Genomic DNA, 18,334 nt, shown 5'->3' on the forward strand with positions numbered 1-18,334 from the left:
GCGGAGCTCCCCATTTATTTAATTTTCACTGGAGCTTACAATGTTTTCATTCTAGTGAATAAGCGGCCAAAGTACTAATGTTTATGGCGGTTTATAGGTGCGACAGAAATTTAAATAGCTCACGGTTATACTGAATGTCAGCAGTACGACAAAAATAATAATCTTAAAGCGGGGCAAAATCATTACTCATGGCACGAAAAATTACTTTAGAGTACAGTAAATTATCTGCTTTCTAGCAATAGAAAATAGTTTCGCGATCCTGTTATAGCTCAATCGGTAAGGTGCCAGTCTGCGGATCCGGAGGTCGTGAGTTCAAATCCCAGAGGGTCAAGTTTTTTTTTTCTTTTTTCCTTTTTTTTTTTTTTTTTTTTTACCCCGTAGCAATAAAATGGTTTGTTTATTCTATCAACCCGATTTAGCTTTCGAATGCTCCTTCATGTACGATGCTGGCTTTACAGATAGACACGAAAGTCATCGATCGACTATGGCTCTCAATGTCCACTTTTTTGGCGGTCGATTACTTTCTACACGTAATTTTCAGCCAATTTTGCTTCTTGTTTTTCTTTTCAAACCTCTTTAAATTTTAAAGGCCGCCTTTATACGGCCTTCTTGCTTCACTATGGCCGCCATGTTGCGCGACTCCGTACGGACGCCGTACGTACGCGCCCGCGAACCATGCCGCTATCCATGTTGACCATGAAAACTCATTTCGATAGTGTTCCTTCTTTCATGCGTATGGGGCTCTGCTCTGCGGCCCTGCGGGCCGCTGTAGAGCTCCGCTATAAAGAGCGCGCAGAAGAGAGAGTTCAGGGACTGGACTAGAGTGCGCGCGCGGTCGGATGTTTTCTCGTCTCGCCACAAGCCCCTTCTCATCCATCCCGCCAGTTCAACCACCTTGCTCGCGTTCCTGATAAAACCGCGCGCTCCTCGAATCTTAAGAGAAAAGAGAGACTACCAGCAGTCTAGGTGCGTACAGTTTTAGCCAAAAGAAATCCAAGGGCTCCCAAAGACACAAATTAAAATTAATTCTCAAGTGCTTCATCAGCTAACTTGCTGCCTGTAGGGAGAGGTAGGGGAGGGGGCGACTGATGCGGGAGGTTCGGCAGAACCCTCCCCTCCCAGCCTTTCGGAACAAAGCCCTTGGATACGAGAGCTGTAACAACAGGAAGAACCGCGAAAAGATTTTGTGCGTGCATAGTTGTTCTAAAGTTAACCGAATTTATAAAGTTGAGAACGGCACGGCCTTCCTTCTTCAGGGTCTTACAGAGAATGACTCTGACTCTCTGTAAGACCCTGAAGAAGGAAGGCCGTGCCTTCCGAAATACAGTCGAAGCTCTCATAAGCGGACACCCTCGGGACGCGAAAAAAGTGTCCGCAACTGGAGCTGGCCGCTTACGAGAATGGTTCTTGTAAGCGGCCACTAGAGGTGTAGTGGATAGATGGCCGCTTACGGGAGCTTGCCCAGCTAACATAATGGTAATATGCATGTTAGAAGTAGTGTTTCGAAATGTAACCGGACGTGGATGACGACAAAACAAACACTGAAATATGGTACTGTAAATACAGTAAAATTATTTTGACGAACGGCGATGTGAAGTTGATTGATTAATACAAGATACAGAGGTTTTTTATATGATTTTCTTTGCGGTGTCCGCTTACGGGATTTTAAAAACAAAGAAAAAGTCTAAGTCGTAATCTCTGAAAGTGTCCGCGGCCGCTTACGGGAATGTCCGCTTACGAGAATGTAAAAATACAGAGTTTGTATGGGAGTAAAAACGGGGTTTCTAACAAGGTGGCCGTAAGTAGAGCCGTCCGCTTACGAGAGTGTCCGTTACGAGAGCTTCGACTGTATTGGAATTTTAATACAGCCCCAAACCGTTCAATCGGCCTTGCAATTTTTTCTTTATTCGTTATTTAGTTATAGCTGACTAAATACAGTGAGAGGATCCGGTACTTCTATTTTGTCACGGTGGTCCTTGCAAATTCACGTTAGTTTTCATCTATGAGATGCGTAATTCTCCAGTAGATAGTGACTTATTTAGTGAATAGTGTAATATCCTTTAGTAAAGGCTTATACCAATCAGAATCCATTAGGACTTCAGGACGGACAGAGTGTGTAATTCATTAGGTATTCGAGGTATTCAGTAATTGTTATGCACATGCGCAATGGAGCTAAACAATTATCAAGGGACACCCTGTACTACCTGGTATCTAAGCAACTAAATGCGAAACCTGCCAAGCAAGCATCCAGTTTTAAACCTGTTTTAACTCACACAAGTCGATTTGATTGTGCCGCTCTGCCTCACGGACCCTCACGTTTCATAAACGTTGCGAATCGTTTTGATAACTTTATAAAAGCACAATAATATTCCATGTGTCCTGACGAAAGATTAGAATCTCTTTACTCTCGTAATATCCCAGGTGTTTCGATTCCACTTCTTACATCTTACAACTGTAGAAGCAGAGGTATTACTCTTGCCGTGACGCAAAAACCGATGATAGGAACATTACGCTCGTGACGGCGCTTATTTATTCAGTAGAAATTGCCGTCGCTTGGCTAACAAACATTCTATCACACATTGAACATTCCAATGAGTATTTGCTCATCGTAACTACAGAGCCTTTCGGGAGAAAATTTTGTGGTGAGCTATAATTGCTGATAGAACGCAACCGTAAATTATCCTTGATGTTCGGCTTAAGAAGAGTAAGTACGCAAAAGTGTAGTTTTTGGACTACGATCCTTTAGAGTTTCTGCTAAAACATTCGTTTTTAATTTTCTGTTAACGACCTGGTCAACCCGGCTGCACCTTGTCAACTATTTGCTCATTAAAAAAATTAGGCTCGAAGTCTAATTGATAATTACAGCGTGTAGTGGCTGGAGGTTGTCTAAAAACTGGTCACGTCTTCCCCTTTTTCGAAGTATCGAGGTAAAGATCTACCTGATAATTCAATTCCTAAGGAGACTAAAAGAAGGATATTTACCGTTACCCGACTTAAAAAGCTAGAAAATGTCGAACAAAGAGCGCGTGAACAGTCAACTCTCTCTTAACGGACACCTCTATAAGACGGACACCTGGTGTTGGTCCCGTCCCTGCCGTATTTCAGTTATTTTTTACTGTAACTCAGTAAAGTCCCTATAAGATGGACGCCTCTCTAAAACGAACAGTTGAAGCCGGTCCCGACGGTGTCCGTTTTAGAGAAAGTTGGCTGTACACAACTGCAAGTTTCAAATAATCATTTGGCGTCAGGTTATAAAATACTGGAGATTGGAGAATTTATTGGAAATCGTTTTATTTGATGGAAATTAAGTTCGAATTTTACTAAAACAATTTGATATTTCTCTTCCAATTTTTTTATGGGGATACAGTTGATTACCGCATAGAAATCGCGAACTCATTGTCTGGAAGTCAATTCAATAATTATGTGATATAATGAATAGTAATTTTCAACGCTTTTTGCTGCTTATTTTCGTTAAATAAACTAGTGGTAACCACAGGTTAGAAAGTGCGGGCCTTGACGCACTTAGAAAAGGTACTGGTACGAGAGTGCGTAATTTTAGATGGCAGTGTCAATAAATAAATGATTAAATGGACAAAAGACAATTATCCCGAGTAACGCGTCACGCAAGGAATGCATGTTTTATCGTTTTGGGAAGTGTGATGTGATTTTCCTCGGTCGATAAACTCGCTATGTTGTCAGTGTTATAACGAATTTCTCGAGAATAACCGTTGTTGGAATCATTCGCTTTGCCGTGGTTTATGCGTGATACAATCAGAGCAAATTTTCGCAAAAGCAACACCCGTAAAACACGTCTGCAAATTGCAATGTTTGCAATCTTCCATGTGACAGAAGCCTAGATCTTATGTGACAATCGTTCTTGGAGAACAGACTTTCTCTTCCGGTGTTACGACAAGCTGTCGTGATTGACACATTTTTCGCATTCCGATCGTTCTTAGTGGAAGAACAAAATTTTCAACTTCCGTTTTCGGTTCGCTTTCTATTAACGTGGCGCGCACGCGTAAAACGCAATCCGCTGGTCACTGTCAAGATTAGGGTTGCGGGCCTCTCTTGGGCCCGCAATGATTAAAGCGAACACGATGAACCATTAAAAATTATAATTTTTTATTATTAATGATCGTGGTCTTTATTAGTTTACTAGTCTAAACAATATATAAATCATTTGGAAATAAACATTTTAAACTACTGTAGCTTCACGATCAGAACTCAAAGAAATTTGGAAATTAAAGGTATTGTAAATACAACAATTCTGATTTTTTTCTGCCGGCTTAACTAAAAAACTGCTAAATTATTTGGAAATACAATCATCTTGAACCTTCATATTAATAATTCTTATTCAGTAAAATATCTTGAACAAAACATTTGAAAATGAAATAACTGTGAGCCTTTTCATGAAAGAAAAAGCAGTAAAAATGAGCAAAACATTCTCAACAACATATAATCAATGTGTACTATTATGTTCTATTATATTGCTTCTCATTCGTAAAAAATCAGACAAACATTTTTGTGGAAAAAAGATTTCATTAATACATAAAGTGATCAGCCGGTAAGAATTAACGCGCAAACTCAGTCTTTAACATATCAAGCCATTAACTAGTACCCAGCCATTATTTGTGCGATTTCTGGTCGAGAAAGGACCGGGTGCTATCAATAAGTGGCGCGGGTGTCCTGGGCGAAATGATTTTTCATGATTCGGAAACACGTAGTTCGCAAACCGGAGTGCAACCACTATTTAAATCTTAGATCAAACTTTCTTGTTGACTTAAAACTGAAAATACATTAAGCTGTCAATTTGGGATAGAAAACCTATGAGGTAAATGCAATTATTGCAATTAGCCGCTACATATTTCCATTCAGAGTCAAAACATGATTACAAAGTCTGCCACATATGGCATAACTGCAACGGTACACCCGCGCCACGCGAATAGTGTCCAGTCCCTTTTGACAAAAAAAATACAAATAAGGATTCGGCACAAGTCAGCGACACAAAAAAGTTCATCCTCGTCCTCATAGCCACATGTCCCTCTTAGCCAGCGAGGCCTGGGACAAGAGGACCCAGGCCTCGCCGGTTAAGAGTGACATGCGGCTCTGGGGACGAGAATGAAATAAAGTTTATTAACGGACGAACCAAGCACCGCGAGGATCTTTCAAGCCTGGGACGAAATCTTTGCCGTCTTCTGCGCAGGCGTCCACCCAACGCTCAGTGGTTGTCTGCCAACCTTGCACCGCCACCTTGTAAAAGAAATCGTAGAGGTACATTCTATTGGTTAGCCTCAGGCCATAACCGCTTTCTGTGCTCACGGTCGTAGGAACTGTGTTGTTGCACTTTGGCACTAGGGTTTTAACCACGCGACAAGATATCGAGCCGTCCTTCCAATTAAGTATACTGCCCGAGCCGTCTTTACAGGCATACCAGTTGATCAGGTCTGACTGGAGTAACATCTCTGTACCGAAAGTCTTCCACAGACCGTAGTTCATCGCACCTGGTGAGGACGGGCCAAGGGGAGTTGTAGTGGACAATGGGCTCTTGTAACTATGGTAACTGAAATTAAATGAGAAAGGAACAGTCGTTTTCTGAGTGTTTTTAATTAACTACATGGCAGCTTGTTCTGATCCCGAAAGCCTGAACTTAACAACCGATATCGGCACTTTTGCACTCGAAAAACTGCCAAAAAAACTTCAAAAATTGGGTACTCACAATCTCGGAAAAAAACGGTTGAGACACTTTGCTAATTTTCACCAATTTTGGTACTACAGCTCATAAAGTGGAGGGAGATGGGGATACTTGTTTTTAGCAAACTTGAAAGTCACGACATTCGCAAAAAAATCTGCAAAATGCGTTTATCTTAACTGGTTTTGTCCGAGATTGTAGGTCAGAGGGGTCAAACAGCTAATCTTAATTAGAATCCTATAAACATATGACCGATCGCTGAAGCCAAATTTTACAGAGGAATTTAAAGTGCGAACACCCACCGTAAAATTCCGGTTATAAGCCCCCCCCCTTTTACCCCCCCGGGTTTTGGCCCTTTCCCTTTTAAAAAAAAATTTTTCCTTTTCCCCCCCGTCCCCCCCTTTTTGTTGGGTTTTTTTTTTTTTTTTTTTTTTTTTTTTTTTTTTTTTTTTTTTTTTCCCCCCCTCCCTTTTCCCTTTTGCTGTACACAAAGACAAGCTGACGCCGGCAAAATAAACTATCTTTTTGTCCCTTTTTATGACTGATGAATTCGCCCATCGTAAAGAGTAGGACATGGAGTTCCCGGTGTTTTGGTCTGGTCTTGGCCCATTGTGCTGTGCAACGTGAAATGCTCGGAGATTTTTGCTGTATAAGCTACTCGGGAAATCTGGGGGTAAACAAAAGTGATGTATTTATGTACATGATATCGTCCCACCAACCAGCCCATGGATAAAAGTGCATGTGAATAGGCCAGACCACAACACCGGGAACTCCATGCCCTACTCTTTGCAATAGGCGTGTGGGTTCTTAAACGTCCGCTGCTGACCATGACACTGAAGATGCAGGAGACGGGCCTACGGATTTATCCTCCTTATCTGAGAAGACTAGAACATCTTACCATTTGCCAAGGAAGTCATTGCAAAGGCAGCACGTTCTCCTCAGTTATTTTAAGACCCTGAGTGTTGGTCCGGTCTCGGAGTCTAACCCGAGACCTGCCACACGACAGCCGGCGCATACCCTGGGTGCGAGGTTTTCTTGCGCGGTTTCCGGTGTCGGCTGTCTCTAATGTGACCCGCGCGAAAAACGCCGCGGCCGCCACTCGTGGCGACGGCGGCGCCGAAGATCCACCGGCGGAGAAAAAAATCCTCTGGTATCAGGGTAGCCGGCGCACTACCAGCTGAGCTAATCGGTCGGCGGTAAAGTGTAATCTCAATCTACTGCAAGCTCATAACAGAAACTTGCTCTGGTCTCCTTACCCGGAGGTTATAGGAAATGACGGCCTTGGAGTCATGTATCCCTTGTTGACAAATCGATAGCTCCACACTAGCATCCAGCCTCCGCCGTCCGTTTCCTGGTCGCAGTAAGCTTCAAAAGCGTTGTCAGGGGAACCAAGGTCTGGGTCGATCCAGTACTTCGCGGACGGTGCGCTTGGAACCTGAGCCTTCAGCTCTTTGCAGTCCCTTATCGCATCTTCACGGCCACCACCTGTGTAATTACCAAGCACGATTAGGACAAATGAAACAGCTTTAGAAAGGGAGAGTGCTAGATTACTTATATAACCCAAAGTTTTCTTTCCCCAAAACGCTGACTTGCCGGGTTTCCTAGACGAGTACAAATATACGTGAGTTATAACCCACCCTTAAATTTTTGCGCGCGCTCATTGGACAACACGCATCACGTGGTACAAAATCGGACGATGGGTATCAGCGATTATTAAAAACTAGCAATGGTAAATTGCAATTCCTGCTTTTTGACTGGTTAACAGGTAATGGTATATGAGCTCATATACCATTGCCACAAATATGGTAGCCAAAACGCGTCAACGAAAACAGCTGGGGAGCTCAAATATTGTAATTCTTTGGGCATTTTTAATAAAACAATTATTCCACTTGCGCTAGTTGGATATGACATCTTTATAGCCATCTCACATCCAACGCGCGCTCGTGGAATAACTGTTAAATATGTACCCCATCTGATTTGATTTACGTCGTCCAATTTTGTACTACACGAAGCAGAGTTGAACAATAAATTTAAGTACTCAAAGTATGAAATACCCATTTTTGCCAAAAATTCTACTTGTACGAACCAATGCAAATTTGGGACTATACCGGGGCCGAATTGTCACCACTGAGTTTCCCAGCTTGAAATGTTCTACCGTGCTATGTATTCAACGTTTTCCTATAAACATTCTTGCCCACTTTCGAGTGAAATTCTTAGAAAGTTTGAGGCGCAGGAAACCGGAGTTGACGTAAATATTTGCGTTTGACCGCTGTGAACCCGTTCCCTCATCCGGGGGCAGACATCGTTTTTTATTTACTGACCGCTTCTTGGTGTGGCAGTTACAACATATCTCATCTCCACGATGCCATAAACATTCTGAGCTCTGCAAACATACGTGCCCGAGTCTTCCGCGTGCATCGTCCTGATAACGAGGCTGTCATTTCCAATTTCCGTTCTGCCTTCCGGTAGGTTGGTGTTGTCAGCTTTCATCCACTTTACTTCCGGTGCAGGGGAACCGCTCACGTGACATAAGATTGTGACGTTATCGTATGCACTGACTGTTACGTCTTGACTTTTGCTGTAAAACATCTCTAAAATCACTGGCTTTCCTAATAAAATGAACACAGGTCTGTTTCAGTTGATGCGTTATGTTTCAAGAAAGTTGTTATTTACTGGGTTTAGTGTCTAAAAAAGTTCAGATATTATTAATGGCTCACAGGTCTAACGAAGTTTACCGAAGACCCTCCGAAATTCAACAGTTCTTTTTCTATAGCGATAATCATCTCGGCTTAAGAAAAATTATTATTATTTTTTTTATTATATTTTTTTTTTTTGCTGTTTATCAAGTTTATTGTGTCTTTAATTGTGAGCGTGGTTTCGCTGAGTTTTTGTAAGACGAAAGATTTGCAGACTGTGAAATGCTTGTTTTTTTAAAGAATTACAAACAACACTCACAAGCTATTACAGACTAGAAACAATACAATACATACTTATCAAAATACAGCACACTACATCACACACAATAAGTAAACAATACATTATTACAGTCGCTGCACATTAAATTATAAATTAATTGCATGCACTTACTAAAATACACACTCTAACACTGAGAATTCCATCTCACATAGTCTACGGCAAAGAAAGCAACGGAATGAAAAAGAAAGCCCAGAGGAGAGAGAGGGGGTGCGAAGGAGAACAAAGCGGGTGGGACATTGAACCGCGCCGCGTAGGACAGAGGGAAGGGAGGGGAAGCCTCTTTAAATTTACTCTGAAACTAGGAGGTGAGGGGACAAAGCCAGACGAGTGCGGGGAGAGCAGCGCGGAGGGGCGGGGAAATGAATAGGAAGGGACTCACAAAAAGTGCCGCGAGAATTAATGGAACCAAAAGGGAGAGGAGGGGCCGCGAAGAACCTAGGAGAGGGGGGAGGGAAATAGTGGTAGAGGACGGGAGGAGGAAGGCAAAGAAAGAGGAGAAGGGAGAAGGGGTAGGAGAAGAAGGAGAAGGTGAGAGGGGACGCGAAAAGGAAGTGTTTGGAGGACGAGAACTGGAGATGAAAGTAACTGCCGAAGAGGGGAGAGAGGAAAAGTCAGTAAAGCCCAGCAGTGCCTGTCGAGGAAGTCATGTGTCTGCACAGTCTAATACTCACCGATGAATCTACATAGCCAGACTGACAAGGATGGATTAAGAAAAATTATTGAAGTTAACATAACCCAAAATCTGAAGTGTCCCGTCCCACATGTTGTTTGGCAAAAGATGTCTGCTAATTGAATGCTTATAAGTTCTTTTATTATCCTCGCGTTAAGTAACAAATTCATCTTCCCCTCTGTAAACGGACAAATAATCCTGCTCTTCAAGTCAATAAGCATTGAAAGCGGGCATACTGTTGATGTCTTAAGGTGCTATATTCGACCCAAGGATCAACGGTACACTTAATCAGTTATTATTTCTCATTTTTAGGCTGCCTTAACCCTATCGCAAGCAAAAACGATCATAAATATGCATTTACCTTTAACCTTTAATTCCACTGTAGCCTCCTTCATTCCATGCAGATTAAAAGCCCTGCACCTGTACTGTCCCGAGTGCCAAGACTGTGCCTTGGTAATCGTTAGTGCACCAGATTGACCTGGAGGTACTTGCCCCTTGCCCACTCGTTCCCACGTGACAGTGGGTGCCGGTTGACCAGTGGCGTAGCAGTTGAACGTCACTGGAGAGCCTTCAAAGACGGTCAAGGTGCTCGGAGAGACATAGATAGTAGGGGCTTTTCCGGTGGACCCTTGTCCTGAGGACCCCTCGCCGGCTTGTCCCTTGTCTCCTTTCGGTCCGGGGTCGCCCTTTGGTCCTGGAAAACCATCAAGTCCTTGCATTCCTTTGGGTCCTGTGTAGCCGGGAATTCCTCGGTCTCCTTTTTGGCCGTGCATTCCATTCAATCCTGGGGGTCCTGGGTATCCTGTGTCGCCTTTTGGGCCTGGCATTCCTGACAATCCTGGGTATCCCTTCATTCCTGGCATTCCTGCGTCACCCTTTATTCCTTGTTCTCCTTTGCGGCCATCAACTCCTGGGTAGCCCATGTCGCCTTTCATTCCATTTATTCCAGGAGGGCCCATATCCCCCCTGTCCCCTTTTTGTCCAAACATTCCATCCTTTCCGTTGCGTCCTGGGTTCCCTGCGTCGCCTTTTATACCACTGTAACCTACAGAAACATGAGTGAGCCACAGTCTTATTTTATCATGGGCGTATTTAGTGTTTACGGGTCTCTCTGTGTGTGTGTGTGTGTGTGTGTGTGTGTGTGTGTGGTGGAGGGGGAAGGGAATATTCTTTCAAATTCTTTTCCTATGTCCAAAGTTGTTTCAAGCTATAATAATGCAACTATCGAAACTGTTAGACCCAAAATAAAGAATTTCCCAGGGGCTCGCATGTGTTCGTTCTCAGTTCTCAGGTTATTATAGCAAGGACTCGCTATACCCTTTCGTCATCGTTAGTAACTTGCTTTTGCCCAATTGGCCGGGTTGAAGAATATCGTTCGTTATAATCCATTAATTTTTTTTTGCGCGCGCGCGATTGGTCACGTGATGCAGCCAAAGCTGGGGTCCCCAGTCAATACTCTCGCGTTCAGGAACCATGATGGGGCGAACTCAACGATCGATGTCTAGGACTTCACCGGCGGGAAAATAGGGGACTTTGAACAGTCTAGTAGACAAGTTGGTCGTACATTTTACAATAACCGAGCGAATTCTCGCGGGATAATTGGCTTAATTTTATTGTCAGTAAAGGTACAGACGGATGAAACTTGTAACTGACGCAATCAACAAATATTTTGCTTAACTTTTCAGGACTGATTTTGCGCTGCATTTTTGACGAGGCGACACTTACACCACAAATCTCGTAGTAGTCTTTCATGAGAAAATCATCTAAAATTTATGGGCTAAAACTTGACAAATCATTGCAACCTGAGAGGGAAACGGATGACGGTGTTTATTGAGGATTCAGACCCGAAAATAGTCAAAATAAGCGGCGAGCGGCAGTTTGCGTTGTCAATGAAATTATGAAGCGAAACAGCGTGTTAGCGGATTATTTTGTGAACACTTTTCACTGGATTTAAGGTTAGTTGAACAATTGGAATTTTAACTTGTACAGTTTCTGACCGTATTCTTACTAAACTTTTAATTAATAAGCCTATGATTCTCCGAAGTACAGCGACGAAATTAAGATTCAGCGGCGGTGCGAAATCGCATCTTCCACAATTTGACTCTTGCATTTCTTTCCTTCGTTTACAATCAGTTTCGCCAGTTTTTTATGCGTCTGTCCTATTATTCATGATAAATTGCGTCATAACGACGACTAGGACTTTCCACAAGTTGCTCGAGATTTTTCAAAATGTTGCTCAAAAGTTTCTCAAAAATAAAAAAAGTTGCTTCTGATTAATAAAAGTTGCTCCAAAAATTCTAAAACGCTGCTTATAATCAAGAGAATTTTTCTAAATATATGCTAACCTCCCGTTGAGGGTAAGATTTCTAAGCAATTTTATGCAAATTACAGCAAATAAGTATCTAGGGGGAGATTTGTTAAATAACAAGGATTTCTGTGACTAAGAAAAATTGCGAAGATGTCGATGACGTCATGTTTGCCGACGAGTTTTGTAATGTTTTAATGCAGAATGAGTCGAAAGATGAAACGTCTTCAGATGTTCCTCAAAAATCTTCGGCAAACTTCGTAAATCTTCGGAAACGTTCGTTTGGCCTTTAAACAACACTCAGATAATCTTCGGAGTTTTTCCGTTTGGAAATTGCTTAAAATGCAACAAGTTGCTCGAGAGGAGGAAAGTTGCTCGAAGGGGGAAAAGTTGCTCGAAATATGAAAAGTTGCCAAAAAGTTGCCGAGGAACTTGTGGAAAGCCGTAACGACGATCAATAACAGAACAGACGCATTTTGCCACTGAGTTTACGAGTCTAGTGTCTTCCGAGAACAACACCCAGTCTTTTTTAGAAAAACATTTTTTTCTATTTAACAGCCGGTCTACTTTAACGCTAATTAGAGGGTCTCAATGGGGTTCCGTTGCCGTAAACGGCCATTTACCGTTAGGCGTAAAAATGGAAATTTTAACCGTTAGCCGTAAATATGTTGACCGTAAAAAACGGTATAAAAAAAGCAAACTAGTCCTTCACGTGCCGGCCCTGAGACCTAAATATTTTTAATGGAAATTTTTTAACTTTAAACAGTGAATAGTACTGTAACCGTGGAAAAAAAAGTAGCCGTTGCCGTAAAGAAGCAATTTACCGTTAACCGTAAAAGCCACCACCCCATTGAGACCCTCTAATTAGGAAACTAATCAGACTCTAATCAACTGCACGGCATTGTCTTGATTTACAACCAAAATCTCAGAGCTAAAATCAAAAGAAATGTATGGCTACCAGTAAAGAGAATTTTTGTAACAATCTTTTTGTCTCACCTTTCTTGCCTCTTCTTCCTTTAAATCCAGGTTCTCCCTTGGCTCCAGGCGCGCCGGCCAGACATACTTTATCTGGAGGCGAACACAACTGGGATGCTGTTATCGAGCCAAGCTGCTTTTGAATCTCTGCACGGACTTCCTCCAAAGTTGTAAACGCCGGGGTCTCTCGGCGATTTCTCTTGTTTGAATGACTGGCTGTTAGGTGACAGATATAAAACAATTTTTTAAATGGGAGCGATACTTTATAAAATGAAAATTGTTGAGATTTAAGTCTAATTTGTATTTATTTCTAAGGCCCGGTCAGACGTCGATCTTTTCATGAGCCGAACCTAATCCTGAATTAAGTACACGAAAAGATCGGCGTCTGAACATAGAACTGCTATTTCAATTTGGAACGGATCACCCGTTCTTCCCGCCTGGCTTGGCCGAGAATTTCGCCTGTGGAACGCCTTAAGAACGGCTTTGATTCAGACGCCGTACTTTTCATGTGCCGATCCTAATTTATAAATTATTATAATGTATTTTGACTGGTTTTATTGGAACTGTATTAGGAACGGCCTCGGAACGGCCAAAAAGTACGGCGTCTGAATCAAGAGGCGTACTTTTGTCAATTTTGGTCGGTCCAAATTCGAATTGAGTTCGGCTCATGAAAAGTACGGCGTCTGAACCGGACCTAAGTAACAAGAATAGTATTGAGAGTGTTTTCCCGGGGGTTCACTCCAACATATGTGCTATATAGGTATGTGCCGCGGGATAGGGTATAGTTTTTTAGGTTCCCGATCTTTAAATAGGGTGTCCTTTTGCCTCCTTCGACATTGTGTTCCCGCGCAGTGGTTCCCGATGTGATCCTTAGATAGGGTGCCTAAATTACATCAGCTAAAATTGCAGTGCGTAAACGTCCAGCTAAACAAAAAAGAAATGTTCTATTAAAACTGAACTATCCGTTTAAGTATTAGTTTAGCTTCCAATGTAACAGAAACAAAAAAAGAGTTGATCCGTTCACGCCATTTTTACGTTTATTTTCCCCCTGAATAGGGTATCAGTTTTCGATTTTTCATCCTTAAGTCAGGGTCAGGGTTTAAGAACCGTCGCGGTACACCCGTTTCGAAATTTACAGGAGTACACCCCCCCCCCCCTCCTCCGGGAATGTTGTTCGGAAAGTAAAAGAACTGGCCATAGGATGCTGTGATCGAACCGAGTTGGGTTTGAATCTCGCTACGGACGTCTTCTAAGGTAAGAGAGTCAGTGTCTCCGATTTCTCTTGTTTGAATGACTGGCTATTAGGCGACATGAAAGAAAGGTAATAATCTTAAAATACTCTCTTATACTTCCACAAGGGGGAGTAATTTTCCCGGGGGGGGGGGATTCGCATATGAAAGTGACGGGGATGCTCGTCGTCTCGCTTAGGGGTGTAAATTCGGATTTTTGGTCTCACTTAGGGTGTTCCGGGCAAAACGCCAATATTGTTAGCCATAATGGTCTCGTTTAGGGTTACACAACGAAGAAATAAACAAAAATAAATTCTTATCTTAGTTTTTTTGTATCTTTTAGGGGTCAAGAAAAGCTTGAGCCACACCCAGATTGGTCTCTTTTAGGGGTTCTTTTCAAAATTTCCGACAAGCATCCCCGTCCGGTTCATATAGGAGTCCCCCACCCCCCGGGGTAATTTTGTGGTGATATTTGTCCGCGGACATAATCTATTCCGAGAGGGGAACAATTTTCCGAGTGTCACGCAGGCGAGTAGTTTCCTCTCATCCTATCCACCTACGCAGATGTTCTTTTAGCTCAAACCCGCGCCCAAAACCTGCATCAACGCATTTTCCCCGAACGTAATGGGGGAAAGAGATTTGCTGTTTAAGGTCCCGGTCAAACGATCAAACGTTTCGTCCAAATCTTGTTTTTTTTTTTCACACAACATGAGGTGGCTAAACGAGCAAACAATGTTTGATCAACAAAGTGAGCCCACATAACGCTTTGTGCATATTACCGCTGAAATTATGGCGCGACTTCTTATTGATTCGGTTTCTGATTGGCTGCTTTTTCCTGCTTGGACTTGCTTTGTTTGCTGTTGTGGCTAAAAATCAAACATTAGCTCGGGAAGCAAAATGTAGGATGAAAATGTTTGATCTAAACATTTAAGTGCAATTAATGTTGAGAGAGACAGCTAAACGGTCAAATATGCTTTTCAAGCATGACGTTGGTTCGTTTGGCCGGGGCTTAATAAAGCCTTTACTGCACATCGATGGGATGTCAGACAATTGTTTATCCTAAATTAATGTGTGCGTGAAACAACTGTTGAAAATCCTTCCCCTTTCGCACGCTACCGTTGTGCTCAGCATGCACTGCATTAGGCTTTTCGAAATGTGACACTCCTTTATAAACAATAAGGACAACACATGTTTTGCTGAGCATGAAAATGTGGAATTTTTTCGGATTTGCGCACGTCACCTCACTTTACTGACGCACTGGTTCCTAGGCTAGTCTGTCTAGTCGCGTTTTTCGCAATTGTTTTTGATTTCTATTGCTATTTAAAGGGATGATCAATCAGCGCACTGGAGTTTGCTTATTTAACCTTGTTATCAAGGTTGTTGTTTTGATATCATTGTCCTGCTTGCGTGCAAGTAGCCTGCGAAATGCGAAAATGCGTCTACGTTCGCAGGCTAACCTGCAAGCTGTGCTGTCCAGAGATCCAGAAAACCGTAGAAGGTCAACTTAAATGACGGCGGGTTTCCTTTTTTTGTTGTTCACGGGATACCACAATTTTTCTGCTCAGAGCAGCGGGTCATGTTTACTTAGCTGATTGATTTTCCACTGAGTCTAGAAATAACTGAAAGGACTTCCAGCCAATTAAATATCGGGACAATATTTTTGTTTTAAAATTTTCGATTAGAATTCTTACATCCCAACAAATGGCACTAAACGCAGCTAAGATCTGAGAAGAATTACACTTTAGCTTACTTTTTGCGCTGTCAGTACAAACGGACTAGCGCCAGGTGGTTTATGGGAGGTAAATTGAAATAGCAAAAAATATACTTTTTATTAAATGAATGTATAAAACTCAGCGAAAGAAAACTAAGTACAAAACGAAATACAAAAGGCAGACACCCTCTTTACCATTTTCAGTGGGCTGACGCTTTCAACGTTCATTAGCTACTGAAAGTGTTCCTATTTTTCCAATTGTGAATTGCCCCAAAAAGCAATTAAATTTTACATATACCATAATAATGTCGGTGTACTGTAATGGAATTTAACCTCATTATAAAAATGACTACAAATGTGTTTGTCCGTTTCTCAACAATTTTACTGTTGTTTAAATTTCATTGGGATTGAAAATTAAAACTTAATTTAGCTCTGCTACGACAAACGTTGTTACGAGACGGTCTTTTACCCTTCAACCCCTCCTTTTGACTGTATTGTCTGCATTATCTATTGCGTAACTAATTAATTTTGCTTTGGTTTGTGCGCACCGCCAGACAGTCATGATCAGCGTCAGTCACAACGCGACAACATTGCCCATCAAAGAAAACTAATACACTAGTGATTCCAATCTAAAGAAAAAAAGGTTTCTCCCTCAACATACCCTGATGAGCATTTTTGCAGACTTCACTCAAGCCATTGACAGTCTCCTCAAGAGAGTTCAAACGTCTTCTCAACAGCTCCAGACCAACAAAGTACCCAGCGCAGATCCCGAGCACCACAACAAATATCACCACTTTGTGGAGAGCTCCGAACGAACTGCGTGGCTGTTTTTCTGGTTTTGTAGAAGCTTCCATGTTCTTGGCTTTGCAGCAAATGATCCTGCTACCGTGCTCAGGCAAGGAATGACCGCGTTAGATAAAGGTTAAATTAACAGCATGTGGCCAAACGAGAGCGCCACTGATTGGTTGATACATTGTTGATTGACAGATTGGTAGAGCAGTCGATTGAATGCTGAATAGAAACATCATCCGCAATTAATATGCTCTGATTGATATGCTTTTTTTAAAATTCTTGTTTCTGCTCTCAGCAACTTAATTTGTTTTTATTGGTGGAAATCCTGTTTACCGTATTCTCTGCAGTAAGCACCCACGTTCTGATAAGCGCCTTCCTCCCTCGCTATTTCTGACCTGCTCCGTATAAAATCTGCCCTCAATTCAGACCTTATCTTTTAAAGTCTTGCTGTTGCCTTTTTCGTACTTGAAAAATTGCCCATGTCGAATTTGACCGTGTTTTTATCAAACCAATGTCTTTTCTTTTCGACTATTCTAGATTGACTTGTTGATAGATCAGTTGATTGCAATTTGGTTGCTTAATAGAAACATTATCTGAATAGAAACGTTATCTGCAATTTTAGTTCTGCTCTCATGATCAGCAATCTGTTTTTACTGGCGGAAATCCCATACATCGTAATTTCTCGAATTAATGTTTGCCCACGCTTTGCTAAGCCCCCTCCCTCCCTCGGGCCCCTTCCCTCCCTCCGACCTGCTCCGTCCCGCTATATTTTATATCCGTTTTGTTTGAAGACTGTATCCAATAACGGTCTTCCGGCTCTTTTCAAAAATCGTACCCTATTTTACATTATAATGGCAAAAGGTATACACTATTTGGACTGTGTCTTGTGCAGAGCTAGAGAGGTCGCCATTTCAAATCTCTCTTCGTCGTACCCCCCCCCCCCCCCCCCCAACCCTGTCCTGGATACTGATCTGGGACATCTGGCTCTTGGCCAAATTGGGGGCTTAGAAAAAAGTAATTCTGCTCTGATAGCAATCTGATTTTTCCGTAAGAAAATTCCAAGGAAGGAGCCTATGGAGTGATATTTACTTAGTATTCAAGTATGCATGCTTTCCCGGTAGACAAAGGAATCTTTGTTTTTTTGTATGTTTATTGAAACTTATGATAGGAACTAATACAAATCGATTAAAGCAGTGCCATGTGGGTTTTGTAATAGCCCTGGCTGGCAGTCTTTACCTTATATTATTAATCGGGCGTGGCCGATTTATAGTTTACCCTTTGGTCGTCCTAGAGCGTAGTCTCCTGGCGCGGCCAAAAAGACGGGGATAGCTTGGGGTTGCTACAAAACCGCTACGGGTGACGCATACCGCAATGGTTTTCATTTTAGTTTTGACAGGAAATCGTTGCAGGCACACTTGGTCGACTTTTGGGTTAATGTGTAATCAGGTTGTGTTTTTTTGCTTCGGCGGAAGGACAGAGAAAAAAGCTTACGGGGCAAAGTACAGTATGGGGCCCAGTTCTCGGCCACTTTTGACGTAAACTTGTATTTCTTACCTCAGAAGAACCGCAGGAACTTGAAATTTCTCCCAGAGCTAGCTACATTATTCAGCTTTTTGGTGTAAAGCTATCGACCGGTCAAAAATTAATTTGCCCGAGCAATAATAATAATAAAAGCTCCATTTGTGGGCCCAGTTCTCGGCCACCTTGGCCCAGTTCTCGGCCACTAAAAAGCTTGTGCGTAATTATCTGTAAAAAAAATGCTCAATTAATTTTCACAGTCATAAAATCACTCTGTAAACCTATTTATACTATATCGATCCCAAATTATTTTTATGATGCTTTGTTTTACTTTAGAAAAGAAGGATTTTAACGCGCCTAGTTGCCTATGTGCAGGTTCTGGCAAAACCGCATTGTGTGACCCGTGCATTTAGATGGTTTATTTTGCAGTGAAAAGGTCTTGAAAGATTTAGGTGTTGTAGAAATAATA

The 18,334-nt window shown here is 42.2% G+C and overlaps 2 protein-coding genes across 2 annotated transcripts in view; one reads left to right on the forward strand and one right to left on the reverse strand.

The window, feature by feature from the left end:
- LOC144666122 (uncharacterized) overlaps positions 1-18,334 on the forward strand; it is a 98,941-nt gene that overhangs the window by 26,118 nt on the left and 54,489 nt on the right. The window lies entirely within an intron of this gene.
- On the reverse strand, positions 4,106-16,460 carry LOC144666123 (uncharacterized). The gene is made up of 6 exons (XM_078527479.1): positions 16,217-16,460; positions 12,637-12,831; positions 9,697-10,380; positions 8,011-8,298; positions 6,946-7,174; positions 4,106-5,560 (listed from the first exon to the last, which is right to left on the reverse strand). Exons 1-6 carry the CDS (start codon positions 16,407-16,409, stop codon positions 5,134-5,136), a joined length of 2,016 nt encoding a protein of 671 aa, XP_078383605.1. The 5' UTR covers positions 16,410-16,460; the 3' UTR covers positions 4,106-5,133.

The sequence above is a fragment of the Oculina patagonica genome, chromosome 9, assembly GCF_052425735.1.
Source record: "Oculina patagonica isolate OP01 chromosome 9, crgOcupat, whole genome shotgun sequence".
NCBI classification, from domain to species: domain Eukaryota; kingdom Metazoa; phylum Cnidaria; class Anthozoa; order Scleractinia; family Oculinidae; genus Oculina; species Oculina patagonica.